This window comes from Myotis lucifugus, unplaced genomic scaffold (assembly GCF_000147115.1).
Source record: "Myotis lucifugus unplaced genomic scaffold, Myoluc2.0 scaffold_274, whole genome shotgun sequence".
NCBI classification, from domain to species: domain Eukaryota; kingdom Metazoa; phylum Chordata; class Mammalia; order Chiroptera; family Vespertilionidae; genus Myotis; species Myotis lucifugus.
The window spans coordinates 974,446-993,914 of NW_005871322.1; the positions used below are offsets into that span (position 1 = coordinate 974,446).

At 40.9% G+C, this 19,469-nt stretch overlaps 2 protein-coding genes across 4 annotated transcripts in view; both read left to right on the forward strand.

Annotated features, from left to right (window-relative positions):
* Positions 1-19,469, forward strand: part of PSKH1 (protein serine kinase H1) — a 287,836-nt gene that overhangs the window by 50,481 nt on the left and 217,886 nt on the right. The gene's annotated exons all lie outside the window — the stretch shown is intronic.
* Positions 1-19,469, forward strand: part of CTCF (CCCTC-binding factor) — a 40,238-nt gene that overhangs the window by 18,215 nt on the left and 2,554 nt on the right. For 2 of the 3 annotated variants that reach the window (XM_023763122.1, XM_014464941.2), the window contains exons 3-11: positions 2,021-2,810; positions 3,095-3,265; positions 6,069-6,202; positions 8,462-8,582; positions 9,667-9,816; positions 13,344-13,504; positions 14,014-14,196; positions 14,838-14,973; positions 19,229-19,393. In XM_023763122.1, the coding sequence (XP_023618890.1) occupies positions 2,030-2,810; positions 3,095-3,265; positions 6,069-6,202; positions 8,462-8,582; positions 9,667-9,816; positions 13,344-13,504; positions 14,014-14,196; positions 14,838-14,973; positions 19,229-19,393 (2,002 nt within the window). In that variant the 5' untranslated portion in view covers positions 2,021-2,029. The remainder of the gene's footprint in view (positions 1-2,020; positions 2,811-3,094; positions 3,266-6,068; positions 6,203-8,461; positions 8,583-9,666; positions 9,817-13,343; positions 13,505-14,013; positions 14,197-14,837; positions 14,974-19,228; positions 19,394-19,469) is intronic. The other variant, XM_023763121.1, reaches the window with a different exon arrangement.

A 19,469-nucleotide genomic window follows, 5' to 3' on the forward strand; every position in this document is an offset into this window, starting at 1 on the left:
GCCTCTATTATATTTCTAGTCTAGAGCATTCATTCCTATCCTAAGAATAATCCATCTGAACAATATTGGTTTTATAAAAGAAATTACAGTTAGGATCATGCTTAAAGTGGTCTTTTATCAGAAATATGAGACCTTATAATAAAAAGCTAGCACATTGATGCTTGAACATATTTATAGGGAAATTATAAAGCATTCTACAAATGTTCCTTGATCCTCACCTTATGTAGTAACATGTTATATTTGTCCCCATTTTTAATGGAACAGCTAGTAAGAGGTCTTTGCATTGAGCATTGTAGTGTTTTTCTCTTCGTTGTTGAGAACAAGGGACTAATGAAAGTAGGTAATGGCAGAACAAATCAGACTGACAACCAGCAACCCACAAGGTTTTCCATCAGCCTGGGTTATGTTCCGTGCAGATGGTAGGATTTGCTGAATCTACCAAAAAAATGTAGGTTGCTTCAAGCCTGGCTTTTGCCCTCAAAGAGATTTCACAAGCCAGCTGGGGAAATGGATCATTTGAGAAAAATTTAAGCACAAAATAGTGTGGTTATTTTATCAGCAGACACATTCAGAGAAAGTAATGGCTACAGAGCAACAAGTTGTAAATCTGAATAGGTTATCTGGGGTTAGATAGTAAGAGGCCTTGAAAGCCATGCATCTCTCCCTTTTGCCAATAAGGGGATACACTTTGTTGTAGAAATCAAGCACTGTTTTTGTGAACCAAGTAAGTCTTAACTTCCCCTGCCAGAAAGCACATGTAGTTTCCCAGTACCATATGCATATAATCTTATTTTGTGTCAGGCAAGACTATCCAAAGCTATTCAACCAACATAGCTTTCTCCTGTCTCTCATACCTGAATAGCCTCCAAACCTACCTACTTTTACCTAAAACCATTGTACCTGTTCTGTCCCTCATGTTAGACAGTAACTCCTACAATGCAGAACCAGGTCTTGCCCACCCCTCTGTAGTCTTTGTACTCCTTTGCAGGTGGTTCTGGCTTAAGAAGAACCTTCCCTGACTGTTAGCATGGATACAGCATTAAGGTGCCTGGACAGAGAATTAAAGAAATGTACCTCTGATAGAAGTAGCAAAAGCTTTGTTTGAGACTGAGGGAAGAATGCAAAACACTTGAAATTTTTAAATTTTGAATTAGCCTTGTATATACTTGCAGGTTTTAAGTCATTACTTTCAGTTAGATGATTGTTCAGACTCATTTTACTCTTAGGTATCTGGGTACTCTGAGTACTCACGAGACTTAAGAGCCAGAAGCTATGAATTGGCTGATTTCCCCCCCCCCTGGTTTTGTTAATAATTCTTTAATATAAACTATCTAGAGTAGAATTTAACTGTCTCATGTTATATATTTCTTAACCATTTGTTGTTTTGAATCAGGACCCAAAGAAGATCCATACGCAGTGATTGATTGCTGCATTTTTTTAAGTCTCTTATCTGTGTCAGGGCTTTTCAAATTCAGCACTATTGCTATTCTTTGTTGTGGAGGACTGACTTGTGCATATAGCAAGGTGTTTAGTAATATCTCTGGCCTCTCTGCCCACTGGATGCTAAGTAGCATACCCACTCTAGAAGTGATAACCAAAAATGTCTCCAGGCCTTGCCAAATGTCACCTGGAGGCAAAGTCACCCCACTACTGATCTGTAGGTTCTCTATCTATCCTTCCCATTTTTTTCTTCTGGTGATTTATTTGCAAAAGAAACTGCAGTTTTCTTCTGTCTAGATTTCACCCCTGTAGTGTAACTTAACATCCTCTGTCACCAATTTCCTATTAATTGGTAGTTGAATCGAGAAGCTATATTAGTTTAAATGTTTTTGTTTTGTTTGACAAGACTGCTTCATGGGTAATGTTTTGTCCTTCTGTCAGGAGGCACATGGTGTGTGTTATTTTTTTGTAATATTAACCATTTTTCAGGGATCTTTTTTATTTTAAAATGTATTATATATATTTTCATGTAGATATAAACTTTATTTTAAATAACAATCTGTGTTCTCTCTTAATAAAGGAAGGGGAAATGGAAGGTGAGGCGGTTGAAGCCATTGTGGAGGAATCTGAAACTTTCATTAAAGGAAAGGAGAGAAAGACTTACCAGAGACGCCGGGAAGGGGGCCAGGAAGAGGACGCTTGCCACCTACCCCAGAACCAGACTGATGGGGGTGAGGTGGTTCAGGATGTCAATAGTAGTGTGCAGATGGTCATGATGGAACAGCTGGATCCTACCCTTCTTCAGATGAAGACCGAAGTAATGGAGGGTACGGTCGCTCCAGAAGCAGAGGCTGCTGTGGACGATACCCAGATCATAACCTTGCAGGTTGTAAATATGGAGGAACAGCCCATAAACATAGGAGAGCTTCAGCTTGTTGAAGTCCCCGTTCCCGTGACTGTACCTGTTGCTACCACTTCGGTAGATGAACTCCATGGGGCTTATGAGAATGAAGTGTCTAAAGAGGGCCTTGCAGAAAATGAACCCATGATCTGTCACACCTTACCTTTGCCTGAAGGGTTTCAAGTGGTGAAAGTGGGGGCCAATGGAGAGGTGGAGACGCTAGAGCAAGGGGAACTTCCACCTCAGGAAGATCCTATTTGGCAAAAAGACCCAGACTATCAGCCACCAGCCAAAAAAACAAAGAAAACCAAAAAGAGCAAACTTCGCTACACAGAGGAGGGCAAAGATGTGGATGTTTCTGTCTATGACTTTGAGGAAGAGCAACAGGAGGGTCTGCTATCAGAGGTTAATGCAGAGAAAGTGGTTGGTAACATGAAGCCTCCAAAACCAACAAAAATTAAGAAGAAAGGTAAAATGATTTTATCCCTTCTATTCTCATAAAGCCAATTTGGAATGAAGTACATAACGATATATATGCAGGTTATTTTATAGTAAGTTAATTTACTTTTTAAGATCATGATGTGAGTGCTAGTCTTTTTAGCCAGTCTAAAATAAGTTTTTAAGTCCTGAAGATAAAGAAATAAATCTATTAGTGGCAAAAAAATAATTATGATATTTATAGAAATTTAAGATTGGGATTAACCTTAACATTTTTTAACCCTACAACAAGTAAGTGTTTTATTTTGCATATAGGTGTAAAGAAGACATTCCAGTGTGAGCTTTGCAGTTACACGTGTCCACGGCGTTCAAATTTGGATCGTCACATGAAAAGTCACACTGATGAGAGACCACACAAGTGCCATCTCTGTGGCAGGGCATTCAGGACAGTCACCCTCCTGAGGAATCACCTTAACACACATACAGGTGCTGGATAAGAATGTTGGGAACTACAGCATAGCTACGATTAAAACTTGGACTTTATAAGGATGGTGATCCAGAGAAAGATTATCTGTGGTAGATAACCTGTCGTATTTCCTAAAGACATCACCATTGTGTTGCTAAGGTTTTAACAACTACTAAAAATGACCCCCAAAATTCCTAGACAAAAATTGCCAGACACTTTGTTGAAGAACGTTAGAAATAGTAGTGAAATCCTACCTTTGTAAAAACCATGCTTTCTGGTTGTTTTACCTCAAGGAAGATAAGTAATTCATAATCTCAGAATGGAAAGTGTAAGGCATCATTCTAGCAGTTCAAACATTTATTCATTCACACTCCATGCATACTTCAGCATGCTAACATTAGCTTCACCTTGACTGTGGTCAGGTCTTGGGGGTCACTAAAGTGGAGGACTGTGCACTGGAGCTCTCTTTTAGGCTCTCTTCCGGGCTCTTGGCATTTTAGTGTTGGCTTTGGCTCTAAGTGCTAACAATGAAACTTCTTTCACCCAGTTTTTTTGTTTTGTTTTGTTTTTTTGTTGTTGTTGATTTTTTTTACAGAGAGGAAGGGAGAGGGATAGAGAGTTAGAAACATGGATGAGAGAGAAACATCAATCAGCTGCCTCCTGCACACTCCCCACTGGGGATGTGCCCACAACAAAGGTACATGTCCTTGACCGGAATCGAACCTGGGACCCTTGAGTCCGCAGGCCGATGCTCTATCCACTGAGCCAAACTGGTTAGGACCACCCAGTTCTTTATGCAGAATAGCTCTTCTCTATCCAGATTCTCCACATAATTTTATATGATGACTCTTGTTTTTATTTGATGTGCTGATTGTCCAATGAGTGTGATTAAGTGGGGGTTGGCCTATAAGCAGTATGCTGTGTATTTGTATTTTTTTGCTGATGTGACTTAGTCACTTTTTTAAAAAAAAATATTTTTTTATTGATTTCAGAGAAGAGAGAGGGAGAGAGAGATAGAAACATCAGTGATGAGAGAGAATCATTGATCAGCTGCCTCCTGTATGCCCCCCACTGGGGATCAAGCCTGCAACCCAGACATGTGCCCTTGACCAGATTAAACCCAGGACCCTTCAGTCTGCAGGCTGACGCTCTATCCACTGAGCCAAACCAGCTATGGCTGACTTAGTCACTTTTCGCCATCTTCCTAGTTTCTACTCAGACACTTGATATGTTTTATTGACAGTTTGAAGACATTATAAAAGCAGCATATCTATAATAATAAAAGCGTAATATGCTAATTAGACCGGACAGCTGGACAACCTTCTGGACGAAGCCAAGCTGCGAGGGCTGAGCCCCTTGCACGAATTTTGTGCATCGGGCCTCTACTGACTTGATAAAAGTAGCTGGCCCCAGAAAGTCAGTTTATGCTGAGGAGTAACATCTTTGCATTTTCTAGATGTAGTTATATTGCATTCTAGGGTACACCCTTGCCTATGTCAAAATGCTGTAGCAATTGAAGCGTGACTTGGTGAGCGTGGATCTTGAGCAGAGGGACATACGTGGTCTTGTGGTGCAACCCGATGAAAATCTGTCCCACAGCAGAGATTCTTCCTTAATTGCCATTCTTATGTCTACCAGATCAGGGGTGGGGAGTGTCTGGCCCGTGGACCATATAAGGCCCAAGAAATCATTTAGTCTGGCCTTACCAAAGCCTTAAGGTTGAGTTAATTAAATGTTTGCCCAAATATAGCAGAGCTAAATTTTAAATTGATAATTTTGTATGGCCTGCAAATGATGTTATAAATATCCAAATGGCCCTTGGCAACAAAAAGGTTCCCCACCCCTGCTCTAGACAGTACTAGGTAAGCGTTGGAGATTCTTGGTTTTCAGTTTGCCTTTTTAGAAGTGGATGCTGCTTTCCTTCTCTTGTTAACTGTTATTTTACTTATATCTCTATACCACCAGACTATACATTTTTCATAGACAAGAACTCTGTCCTTCACTCCTAAATCCTCTGGTATTAAAGGAGCAAATTGAGCAAATAAACATTCATTGGAATTTCTTAGTTAAGGATCATATTCCAATCACACTTCCCTCTCCATGGTTCTCTCAATCTCTGGGAGAATCATTTTTGTAATGGCTGCCTCCATTCATTACATTGGAGCTCTTCCTAATTCCATTCTCAGAGGTAGCCTTCTTTTGGTTTTGGTGTTTGGGATTACCTTGCTGTCCCCATTTTTAATGCCCATAATTAAAGATGATCCCTAGTTTCTGAATAATAGTCTGTAAAAATAGCACTCTGTTCTTCTGTCAGCTTTATCACCTCATTGTCATTATTACCTGGGCATTTCTTTCCAATGCAGTATTCAGAATATAAAGTGGCTAGAAAAGGTTTACTAAAGTAATATGGACATATTAAAAACAATAAGATTCTTTCAATGACGGGGGGGAAAAACAAGAAATGTGTTGGCTGTGTATATTATTAGTTTATAGAAATGTTCAAATATTCCTGAATTGACATGCAGATCATAGAATGTTAGACATGGATGTTGGAAAGTGTTGAAAGTGATCTGTATAAAGGCAATTGTACTTGGTAAAACCTTTGATAAATTTCTAGAATTCTTTATCAAATGGGTAATTAAGAGAAACTAAATGTTTAGCACATTTTATAATAGTTTAGGGTTAGTGTCGTAAAGTCTGCCAGTCCTTCTTATAGTTTTTTGAGCTACTTTCTGGCTAGTGCAGAGTTAATGAAATAACCAGGGTCCATTCTCATGAATCATTAACTGTGCCCTTGATCTTGTCTATCCTCTTTTCTCTTAGGTACACGTCCTCACAAGTGCCCAGACTGTGACATGGCCTTTGTGACTAGTGGAGAATTGGTGCGGCATCGTCGTTACAAACACACCCATGAGAAGCCATTCAAGTGTTCCATGTGCGATTACGCCAGCGTAGAAGTGAGTATTCAGCTTGTTGGCTACTCTTAAGATCATGATACCAGTATGAGGATATAAGCTACCCAAACTGACTTAAGATGAGATAGAAAATCTAATTAGATTATTAACACCCCCACTCCCCACCACCAAAGGAAACTGTAATGAGTATGAAAGATTTACCCTATAAAAAAGCACTAGTTCCACGTGTCATTATAGGCAACTTCCACCAAACTTCACAGAAACAAATAACTATATCCAGAGTATTTAAAAATGAGTTTTTTCACCTTTATTATTTTAGACTACCCTGTTATCAAAACTGGATAAGGATACTACCTTATTCTCACAGAAAAGCAAATATTCTAAGTAAAATTAGTTTTTAAATCAAATATAGTAATATATTTTTAAAAATAAGTGATTACTGCTCTGGCCAGTGTTGCTCTATGGTTAGTGCGTTGGCCCATGCACAGGTTTGTGCACATACCTGGGTTGCAGGTTCAATCCCTGGCCCTGGTTGGGGCGTGTGAGGGAGGAACAAATCCATCTCTCTCATTCCCCCCTACCCCTTTGTTCCACTCTCTCTAAAAACATCCTGGGGATAAGATTAGCAAGACAAAAAAAGTGATTACTAGAGTATATTTAAAATGCAAGGACAGTTCAACATTAGGAATTTATTAGTGTGAACGAAATTGAGAGATTTTTGAAAACCATATGATCATTTGTATAGATTATTGAAAAACTAAATTTCAATACTCAGTTACTGTCTAGTGGAAGGAAATGTCTTTACTATAAGGAGTGTATACGAGAAATCCATAGGAAACTAACTCTGAAATATTGGAAGTATTCCCATTAAAATTGGAACAAGACATCTATCTTCAGCATTGTATTGGAAATCCTAGCTAATAGAATAAAATAAGAAATGAATGATAAATGGAAAAAACAAAATTGTCATTTCTTTCAGACATATTTCCTTATAGAAAATTCAAGAGTATTAGCTAAAAAAAAGAGTAGTAAGTGTTCAGTTGGGTGACCAGATATAAGTTAAGTACACAGAAATCAGTGACTTACCTTATACCAGTTGTTCTCAACCTTCTGGCCCTTTAAATACAGTTCCTCATGTTGTGACCCAACCATAAAATTATTTTCATTGCTACTTCATAACTGTAATGTTGCTATTGTTATGAATTGTAATGTAAATATCTGATATGCAGGATGGTCTTAGGCGACCCCTGTGAAAGGGTCGTTCGACCACCAAAGGGGTCGCGACCCACAGGTTGAGAAGCGCTGCCTTCTACTATCAGTAGTAGGAAACAGGTTCAAATTCTAGCAAGCAATATAATGATTTAGAGATAAACTGAACAATAAAAAACATCTGATACCGATGTGAAGAAAACTTGATTTTTCTGAAGGACATTAATAAATGAAGAGACACTACGAGTTCTAAATTCAACTGGAAGAATAAATATGAATGACTAAGAAAATTTGACAAAAGAAGGAGGGGGTTGTGCAATTGGATGTTGTAAAAACCATATAGTAGTAAATGAAGACAATGTGATACTGGAGCAGAAATAAACAAAAAGCTTGTTGGGACCGAATAGTCTTGTGCACATAGGAATTTAATGTGTGATGAGGAGGCAAATCTTGGAAAGAGAATTATTCAGTAATGCTGTTGGGACCATTGTTAAACCACTTACAGTCTGAAAATTTGCTATGAGTGCAAGGGGATTAATAAGTATGTTTAAAGCACTTAGAATCAAGTTTGAAAGTCACTCTTTTGTTGAAAAGGTACCCATAGAAGACGAAGATCATAGTCAGTAGTGAGGAACGTAAGTGAGAGGCCCCTGAAGCCTAGCCTGGCTGGGAAGTGTTGATGATGGGAAGAGAGGACGAGGGGAATTAAAACGTGCTTATTAATTCGGATTCAAATTTTGGAAGAAAATTGATGAGCATGGATTATTTTTAAACTATTACGGAAAAATTCAAAAATATAAAAGTAGATAGAGTGATATATAATATACCCCCATGTCCCTATTATCCAGCTTAAAGTTATTAATGACCAATCTTGACTATGTATGCCCCTATTTATTTACTCTCTTCCTCTAGATTACAGTATGGATTTGAAAAACAAAGATTACAAAGAATGAGGAAGAGATGCTATCTTTTAGACTTTTTCTGTATTCTGACCTTCAGTGCCCAAAAGCTAACTTTTGTGCCTACTCCACAGCATTCACGTTACAATATGTTAATTAAAGTGTAAGAGGTTTGGTTGCTTTCATGTTTCAGGTCAGCAAATTAAAACGTCACATTCGTTCTCATACTGGAGAGCGTCCGTTCCAGTGCAGCTTGTGCAGTTATGCTAGCAGGGACACATACAAGCTGAAAAGGCACATGAGAACCCATTCAGGTAGGACTTCTCCCCTCCTTGTTGTATCACTGAACTGCTTTTCAGTGGGTTCTGTGGCACCCTGTGAACCACCACATGCCCCTCCATTACCTGAATGGAAGTATATCATTGATGAGTGCCTTTCTGGCATATCTGCTGAATTCATTGTTCTGAATATACATTGAAGAAAAGAAAGTTTTTACTGTTGGAAATCTGGGTAGGCTACTTAACCCAGCTCATTCAGTTTTCCTAAAAGGAACATCTACCTGTAGGTCCTCTTGTCATCCCATGTGCTTTCCCCAAAAGGTAAGCATTGCTGTGGGAACTCTCTTCTTTGTTTCTTTTTCATTTTGGAAATATTTTTTAATTCTTTTATTATTTTTTTTAACAAATGGCCCCAGGGATAGGAGACCAGGGGAGCAGGGAGGAGGGGAAGCGAGGCCCCAGCCCCACAACCCTTCCCACCCACCGCTTTTCCCCTTATATGTTTATAATCTATATACAAGGCCTGGGGCTGGGGGGAGGGGGGATAGAGGCAAGGGGAACTCCCTCAGCAGGGTGGAGGCTCCTTGTCCCCTTGGTACCCAGGCTCTTCTGCCTGTTGGGAAGACTATTCTCAGGAAGGTGGCCCTGTCGGCTCCCAAGCTTTGGCATCCAGCATAAGGCATCAGGTGGGGAGGCCTGGGGGGCAGACACATGTGGAAGAGGAAGTAGAGCTCCATTCATGCTGGGAGGTTAGGAATGGAAGGGCAGCTTGGGATGGTAACATGAGAATTCAGACTTGGGGTTATGGGGGTTTCTTCCTCACCTGCTGGTGTGTTGGGTGCGGAAGGACCCGCTATAGGTGGAGGGTGGGGCTTTGAGATGGGAACTGAGTCCTACTCTTTTTCTAATATGTACAACTCTGTGGCAGCAGCAGTTTAGGGCTTGTTTGCCATCTCTCAAGATAAGCATGAGCCAGTTAGTGGGCCTGAGCCTCAGCCTTCCTGAGTAAGACCTAAAGATTCTCTGTGGCTTTATATATCTGCCACCTGAGTTGCCCTCCAATTAAATGATAGTATTTAGTCATTTCATCTAATGTATTCATTCTGTATTTCCTTTTTAGGGGAAAAACCTTATGAATGTTATATTTGTCATGCGCGATTTACCCAAAGTGGTACCATGAAGATGCACATCTTACAGAAGCACACAGAAAATGTGGCCAAATTTCACTGTCCCCACTGTGACACTGTCATAGCCCGAAAAAGTGATTTGGGTAAGTAAGTTAGTGGCAACTGAAAAAAAATATTTTGAAGGATTTGGGAAAGTATGAAGATCATAACTTCTTTTTTAAAAAATATTTTATTGATTTCAGAGAGGAAGGGAGAGGGGGAGAGAGATATATCAATGAGGAGAATCATTGATTGGCTGCCTCCTGCACGCCCCCTACTGGGGATCGAGCCCACAACCCAGGCATGTGCTCTTTACCGGAATCGAACCTGGGACCCCTCAGTCCCCAGGCTGACACTCTATCCACTGAGCCAAACCAACCAGGGCCATAAATAACTTCTTTATCTGACTTGTGTAAGTTTGTGTATGTGCATGGTCTACCACTTAATAAAAGCTATTGTTTAGCTGCTATTTTTTTTTCTATCTCTTCTTTTTCTTACTGCATATAGCTCATCTATAAATTAATGGAGCTATAATGAGAAGAAACAGAGTATACCTTTAATTAGTAGCCAGAATGTTTAAGTCCCCAAATAGACAAGTGACATAGTATGAGTCAAACTTAAGGTCAGTTCAAGTCAGATTTTTCAAAAACATTTATGCTTTCTCTGGATAATTGTACTGTTTCATTGGTAACTGATAACTACAGTCCTGTGCATAATTAATCTAGAGTTCATATAGAGGCAGAGTTTAGCAGTAGAAATTTTAGTATGTCATACTTAGAGATATGGTCACTTGGAATTCTCAGTTTGTTTTTCTTATTTAAAAAAAAAAATACTGTCCCTAAAAGTAATTCTTATAAACATTTTGACATTTAGATAATTATTTAACAAATTGCTTATGAGCTGTCACATAGTAGTTTTTGCTTTTTTACCCTTTTGATCTTCACAACAACCATATTAAATAATCAAGGAATGTATTCTAGCTTTATAGGCTAGACAGGTGTCTTCACCAAAAGCTACACAACACACCTCATGAATAACAAAACTGGACTTGAGTCCTCTTTAGTTGTCTCTTGCATTGGGGGCAATATATAAGTACCCAGGTTGCATCAGGAACATAGATTTAAAGGCACTGTCCTCTGATAAAGTTTTACTGTTCTTATATAGAAACTAAAATCTAAACCAATAATACCTCATGGCAGTGTGTGAGCTGTTAGGCCACTGTCTGGATATTCAAGTTTATCTCCCAAAATTAATCCCAGAGAAGTATGTGTTTCCTCTTTAAAGGAGGCCTGATTTCACTCTTCTATGCAGTAAATAAAATTATTCACTTTGTGACAGGAAAACTTGGGCTTTGTAGACAGACCTACTAGAATCAAGATTCACTTCCAAATACTTATTACTATGAGCCTTCTCCCCCTCCCCCTCAACTGATGTATAGGAATAATACCTATCTTACAGGAATGTTATTACAAGTATTTAATAAGAATATATGAAAGAGTGGTAGGCCTCTGTCAGAGGACCAGAAGGGGAAAGTTGAAGCCTAAAAATTATTCGAAATATATACGTATATATATAAGGCCTTAAGCCCTAGCCTGTTTCGCTCAGTGGATAGAGCACCGGCCTGCAGACCAAAGGGTCCTGGGTTCAATTCCAGTCAAGGGCTCATACCTTGATTGCAGGCTCCTCCCTGGTCTGGGCCCTGGTTGGTTTCTTTCACATTTATGTTTCTCTGTCTTTCCCTCTCTCTTTCACTCTTTCTAAAAAATCAATGGAAAAATATCCTTGAGTGAGGATTAGTAATAAATAGTCTTCATATAATGAACATGTATAGCCAACCCTTCCCTTACTCATTTCCATTCCCCAGAGTTGGCCCTCGGTAAGTTTGATATATTGCCTTGATTGAATCAGATTGGTAGAATCATAAATTCATGATCCCAAATGCAGCTGACAGGGCTCATTGCTGCTGGACAGTCCAACTATTTATCCTTGTCAGGTGTGCTCCCAATCTCCTCAGTGAGTTTGTTCATTGATTCATTCCACAAATGTTTGGGTGCCTGCTGTGTGGGAGGCACTATGACGGTTAGGTAAATCACTTTCTTTAAGCCTCTAATCTTCCCTTTTCTGTCTCCCTGGTGTCAGTGAGTGACCTCTTTTTCTACTTAAAAATAAAATTAAGGCAGCAGGTTGAAACTCCAGATTTTCTGTTATTAAACCTACCTATGTCTATATTCATCCTCCCTTGTCCATCTTGTCTGAGGTCTGTCCCTTTGCATTTGCCTTGATCCCACTCTCCTGTCATGGTAGCCTTTAGCACCATCAATATTGCCTCAATAACTTCACGTTCTCACTCCTTGATGTTTCCCCTCAACTCTAAGCATGCTTGTGCCTCTTCTGTCTATTTTTATTTTTTATTATTGATTTGAGAGAGAGGAAGGGAGAGAGAGAGAGAGAGAAAAATATCAGTGTGAGAGACATCAATCACTTGCCTCCCGTACACACCCTGACCCAGAACCGAGCCCACTACCTTTTGGTGTACGGGACACTCCAACCAACTGGGTGGCACCAGCCAGGGCTTCCTCTCCTATCTTTAAAAAACTATTTCCCCTTCCAGGTTTAACTTTTATCTCCTTCCTAGCCAACCCTCATGAGGAATTAGGTCCCTCGCATTCTCTGTTCCACGGCTCCTAATTTCCCTCTCATCTGGAGGATGCCCCCTCACTCTGTGAACAGACTTGCTAAAATCACTAATAACCCCGTGTGGTAGAGCATAGGGAACATGGCTCTTCCTGTTTCCCTTGCTCTCTTAGCACCATTTTTTGTAGTGGTCTGTGCCCTCCTCTTTCTTTTGTTTTGTTGTTTTGTTATTCATGTTGTTGGGGTTTTTGCCCTCCTCCTTAAAACACTTTTTTCCCTTGGCTTTCATGGCACTGCAATCTGTTGGCTTGGGCTTGTTTCTCTGACCATTCTCAAACTTCTCTTATTTTAACCCTTTTCCTCTTACTGGCATTAACTTTTAGATTTCTTAAAATATGACTCATGCTCTTCTTTTCCATTCTTTACTTTTTGCTTAGTGATTTTATCAGCTCCCATGGTCTCACTCAAATTCTAACTCCTAAATTTATGTTTCTATGAGTTGGGCTTATATAACCATCTGTACCTTGCCATCCCTCTCCCTACTTGGATATTGTTGGCATTCCAAATGCAACATGTCAAAACTGAATCCTTAAAACTCCCTTGACCAGCCCTCTTCCACTCTTCCTTGTCTCAGTAAATGACCCCACCATCTACTTGGTTTTCTGAGCCAGAAACCAGGTAATTGTCCCTAACACCCACCTTCCTCTTCTGCACTCTATCACTAAGTCCTACTGATTCAACTTCCTAGATTTCTCATCAGTTCTCCCCCTTCTTCCCATATCCATTGCTATCTTCCTTATCCAAGCCACCATCTTCTCTCACCTATCCTGTTTCAGCATTGTAACTGGTCTCACATCTGTAGTTATTCCTCCTTTTACTTAATTTTCTGTATAACAGTGTAATCCTTTTAAGAAGCAGAAACAGATGTATTATTAACTTGTTGAAATGCTTGTTTATGTTTTCACAAGTTAAACTGGGCTCTATATTTTGCTTTCAGGTGTCCACTTGCGAAAGCAGCATTCCTATATTGAGCAAGGCAAGAAATGCCGATACTGCGATGCTGTGTTTCATGAGCGCTATGCCCTCATTCAGCATCAGAAGTCACACAAGAATGAGAAGCGCTTTAAGTGTGACCAGTGTGATTACGCTTGCAGACAGGTAGAGACTCATGTTTACAAAGCAGTTGATGCCTCGTGGGTGTCAGGTTTCATCAAAGGGTTCTTACCAACCTTGTATGGTGGCTATTTTTAATATGTTCAAGCTATGATTTGTAAGGAATATCTTCAAAGTTTCTGTTGATTGTATCTCAATCTCCAGCTGATGTTTTATTCAGTCACAGCTTACCCACTCCACCCCCACCTCAGGCAGACTACTGACTTCTTTCTCGGAACTCTGGAGATTAAGTTCAGGACTTGAAAGAAGGGAAGAATTTGGTCCTGGAGCCTGATGCTGGGGAATGATCTAAAGAAGCAGCCTGGCAGGAGTGGGCATATCTGCCTGGGATTTATTGGAAGTAGTTCACCCCAGTAAAGATCAGTTTATCCTTCCAACAAGCCTAGATCCTTGGGAGAGAAAAGCCTGTCAGCCATATGCACACAGGTGGTAGCTGGGGTAGCAGCGCTCTGACAGACAGGCTCTGAAGCCTCTGTCCCCACCCGCTCTTTCAGGAGAGGCACATGATCATGCACAAGCGCACCCACACCGGGGAGAAGCCTTACGCCTGCAGCCACTGCGACAAGACCTTCCGCCAGAAACAACTCCTCGACATGCACTTCAAACGCTATCACGACCCCAACTTTGTCCCTGCGGCCTTCGTCTGTTCTAAGTGTGGGAAAACATTCACACGGCGGGTAAGAAAGAGTCAGAGCTTTACATCCTCTATTTTGGTTCTTTTTTCTTTTAAATTTATTGGGGTGACATGGTTAATAAAATTATATAGGTTTCAGCTACACAATTGTATGATACATCATCTGTATATTGTATTGTGTGTTCACCACCCCAAGTCAAATTACAATGGTTCTTAATATTGTGTTCTTGGTCTTCCACTGCAAAGCACGACAGTGCTTCCCACTGAGGTAATAGACACAGAGGTCTTGTGTCCATGTGTGAACCCTCTGCTGGCAGGGAGTCCCCAATCGGTCTGTCCTGGGTCTTCATTTGGGACCATGTTAGTCAGATCTGCACAGGACAGGGGGTTGGTCTGATCCTCCCCAGTTCCTTTTGCCTCATGCTGCTGAGCTCTCTGCTCAGGGGACCCAGCTTCATCTTCTGAAGGACTCCTCCTTCTCTCTCCCTTTTGTCCCCCTCCAAATGGAGATCATTTCCCTGAATGAGGAGAGCATATTTTAGGACATGCTTTAGCAGACATTCAGACTTAATATAGATACTCCATTTATTTATTTATTTGTTTGTTTAACTAAAATAAAGAGAACTTCCAGTGCTCATCTTTACTTTTTCAGTAATGTGAAAGAGGGTTTGTTCCTTTTGTTAGAATACCATGGCAAGACATGCTGATAATTGTGCTGGTCCAGATGGTGTAGAAGGAGAAAATGGAGGAGAAACGAAGAAAAGTAAACGTGGAAGAAAAAGAAAGATGCGCTCTAAAAAAGAAGACTCCTCTGACAGTGGTAAGTGGCTTGTTTCTTGGTTTAGTTGAACATGGCAGATTTTGGTACCCAGTTTATGTACGGATATGCTGGGAGATAGAAGTAGGCCAGTGCTTCCTTTAAACCTCTCATCTTCGTAGTGTGTGTATATATTTACAACAGCAGTTAGTTTGTTTCTGGGGCAAGTTTTTTTCTTTTTTTCCTAATGGCATTCTAGAAATTGCTTAATAATACCTTATATGTTATGTTCATTTAAAGCCAAAGCAAAATTAATATATTTACACAGTTTACTCAGATTAGTGATATTTTAAGGCCAGCAGCGTTTCTTTTCTATGTTCGTAACTTCCACATTTAGGAAGCTGGTCTAGATTTGAGCAATGAATCTAATGGGTATGAAGAAGGTTGCTTAAAGCATCTTGACCAACTTCTGGTTTGACTGCCTCTGTCAGCTTAGCCTTGAGATGTGTTGATCAAGTTTGTTGAAGGTCAGCCTTTCTCTTCCTTCCTTAATCTCTCCATTTATGTTTTAAAACTTGGCCTATTTTCCTACCATTGATGCCCTTTGGGGTGTTTCTTTCTAGTCATGAAATCCAGGCAGAAGGTATGCTTTGAGGTATTAGACTCATGAAGAGCGAGGGAGAACAAGAATGTTGGTAACGTAGGAGTCACATTTGAGGATACAAATTTGTTCCAAAGTATTAGGTTCTATAATGTGGACACTTGGGCTGCTGGCACCCAGTTAAGAAGGCATATCTGTGACTACAGATTTAAGCTTTTTATGGGAAAGAATGTAGAGAAGTTTTGTTTTGGGGAATGCACTTTCCCAGAAGCACCATCAGACTGGAGAGATTACAGATGGTGCCTAATTGCTATTTCTAAGGATTCCTCATTTTGTTTTCTGTGTTATTTGATAGTAGAAGTAGTGGGAAGGGAACAGAGTTTTTGAAAATTAAATAAAAACCTTCAGTTATTTTATTAGTTTTACTGTAAAACTTGCTCATGAAAGCACTGTTTTTTATATGTAGATCTAAAAGAAGGTCCCTTTAGTTTTTATTTATTTAGTTTAGTTTTTATTTATTTATTCACTTTTCTATTCAGAACCTTAGCTTCTTCTAGGAGCAATTTATTTTATTATTTTTTAATATTTTTTTTATTGACTTCAGAGAGGAAGGGAGAGGGAGAAAGAGATAGAAACATCAATGATGAGAGAGAATCACCGATTGGCTGCCTCCTGCATGCCCTCTACTGGGGATTGTGCCCTTGACCGGAATCAAACCCAGGACGCAGGCCGACACTCTATCCACTGAGCCAAACCAGCTGGGGCTGGGAGCAATTTATTTTTGCTGCCTTTTTTAGTGCAAAGTGTATTTTAAGCAGTATCTTGTTTAGCTTCAAAGTTTTAAGTGAATTACCTCCTTTAAAATGTCAGTGTGCTTACCTGGCCGGTTTGGCTCAGTGGATAGAGCGTCGGCCTGTGGACTAAAGGGTCCCCGGTTCAATTCCAGTCAAGGGCACATGCCCAGGTTGCAGGCTCGATCTCCAGTAGGGGGCTTACAGGAAGCAGCCGATCAATGATTCTCTCTCATCATTGATGTTTCTAACTCTCTCCCTCTCCCTTCCTCTCTGAAAGCAATAAAAATATATTTATTTTTTAAAAAAGTCAGTGTGCTTGCTTTTTAGAAAAGAACACATAACTCTACTAAGTATCTTTAAGAAAATGTGTGGACTATTAGGAGGTGCCAAGGAATATTTGGGGTCAGAAGGCCCCAAATATCGCCAGAGACCCACAGATAATCCTGACCTTGAGGTCCCAGGAGTTGCTCTTAGTTGCGGAGTTTCGTGCTGCCACAGATATCCCTTCTTTCCCGTGGTACTGCCCTGCTTGTTTCTGTGGGTCAGTCCCTAATTGTACTTCACCAGAAGCGTGTTTTAGCTGAAGAATTCTAGTTTGTAGAGCACAGTTTGGTTCTGGGCCTCATACCTAATACTAGTCTCTCCCCGCCCCCCAGTCTGGGTTTTCTATCCCACTGCTTACAAAGGCCAAGCAGTTATGTATCCCCTCCCAGGAGCTCTGCCTGGCCATCTGCAGAGATGGTACAGCAGAATCTACTGCTATTTTCAAGGGGTTTTTGCCCAAATTTCTCCAAGCCAATAAGCTTTTGACCCTATTAACCCTTTTTGTGTGTTTCTCTCCCCCACCCCCACCCCCCCCATTTCTGACTGAATTTATTTCGTTTTCTAGGCATTGGGCTAACTTAGGCAATAGGGGGTGTGAATAAGTTCAACAGAGAAGTTCTTGACACACTGCCACATAAGACTACGTTCCCCACATTTCACTTAGGATGTCAGTCACTTGATAAATAAGTTGTTTTGTCCCGAAGATCAGGCATTTACTCACAGATGTCTAAATTTAAACATTTGGTTCCAGAGGAAGAGAAAGTGATTGCAACCTGTGCTTCTTGGAGGAAGGCAGGCAGTGTGCATTTTGTGGCACGGCAGTGAGGGAGGGGTAACAAGACGTCTTTGGCTGCCTGCAGGGGTGAGCAGCAGAACAGCCCCAAATTGAGGTTAGAGGTTGGATTTCCACCTGCTGTGGCTTAGCTGTGCCTTACAAATCACTTAGCTTCTCACTTTTTCTATAAAATAGGGATAACATCTCTTACTAAATAATGAGTGGAATAATGGAGACATTTTAAATCGTGGTGTACAGTGTCAATACAGCTGTGTTTGTGTAGTAGATCGTAAGCTACAGAGCATGATTTACATGTGTTATCTCAACCCTTTTGATACTCAAATCACTAGTAAGTAGATTGAGAGCTTTAAAAATTACACAAGGAAACTGAGGTCCAGTGTGGTCAGTGTCTTAGGTCTCATACCTAGTAAGAAATCCAGGGCTCAAAGCCATATGTTATCAGGCCCCTCATCAGTATTTTTTCTACAATAGTTCCCTCTCCTTTTATGGGATTACTAGAGACCCTGTGCATGAATTTGTGCACGGGTGGGGTCCAGCCTGCCTGGCCCCAATTGGGGCAGGAGGTTGGCCGGCCAGGCCCTCCCCCTATTGGGATGGGGGGGCAATCAGGGGCAGAGCCGGTCAGGGGAGGGGTGGTGGGCCGATCAGGGACGGGGTTGAATGGGGGGAGGGGGCATGGGAGGGTTGGCTGGCGCCCCACCCTTAATTGGGGTGGGAGAGGCTGATCAGGGCCAGCTGGGGGGAGGGGTCACGGGAAGTTGCCTGGCTGGCCCCACCCCCCATCAGGCAGGTTTACTGGCCTCAGAGGGCATCATAGTGACCGGTTGTTAATGGCGTTACGGTCACTGGCTTTTTATATATATAGATGGCATTAGAGACAAAGTAAGGGATTAAGGATGACCTTTGGGCCTGATACTGATATTAAGCTGGGAAGAAGAAAGTGATTGCAACCTGTGCTTCTTGGCTTTTAACTCTAAAAACTTGGCCTGTTTAAAGCCCATCAATAGTACTCCTAAAAGAACTCTTGCTACTTATCCTGGTAAATAAGACCTCACAGTGCATCAGGAGCTTCTGTCTTGCTTCCTCACACACACACAGCCTTCACCCACTCAAATGAGCAGGACCACATCTTTAGGGGTCCATTTCAGGCTTATGTCCTCCTTTATCCTCGTAGAGTAGGTTGAGGGAATATTTGTTTTATTTTCAACCTAAACGCTATTTGTGGTTTTGTTATGACTAACATATAAGGTGAAGTTGTCTCTAAGAATTTAAACTCAATATTTTCTGATGTCTAAAGCTAAAGAAAAAAATATCTAGTCCATGTAAAATATGATTAATAGTAGTCAAGTTCCTTTGCTTATTAATTCTGCCACAATACCAGTTTACTCTGCTTTGACTGATAGCAATAATTTCAGCAAAAGCATTTTTTAAAAATATATTTTTATTGATTTCAGAGAAGGGGGGGGAGAGAGAGAGAGAGAGAGAGAGAGAGAGAGAGAGAGAGAGAGAGAGAAAGAGAGAGAGAAACATCAATGAGAGAGAGTCATTGATCGGCTGCCTCATGCATGCCCCCTACCAGGAATCAAGCCTGCAACCCGAGCATGTGCCCTAACTGGGAATTGAACCGTAACCGCCTGGTTCTTAGGTCAATGCTCAACCACTGAGCCACACTGACTGGGCAGCAAAAGCATTTTTAAAATGGGCTTTTTAACAATGAAATTAAATACATAACTAAACTTCACAGAGTATATGATTATTTGTGTTATTTTTTCTTCCACCACCTGTTCTCCCTGATTTAATAAGAAGAAAATGCTGAGCCAGACCTGGATGACAATGACGATGAAGAGGAGCCTGCTATGGAAATTGAACCTGAGCCAGAGCCTCAGCCTGTGACCCCAGCCCCACCACCTGCCAAGAAGCGGAGAGGACGCCCCCCTGGCAGAACCAACCAACCCAAACAGACCCAGCGTAAGTCTCCCCTCAGTTACTGGCTGGCATCCTCTCCCAGCACGTGGGGAAGCTGTGCAGGTCCGTGTTCTTGAGG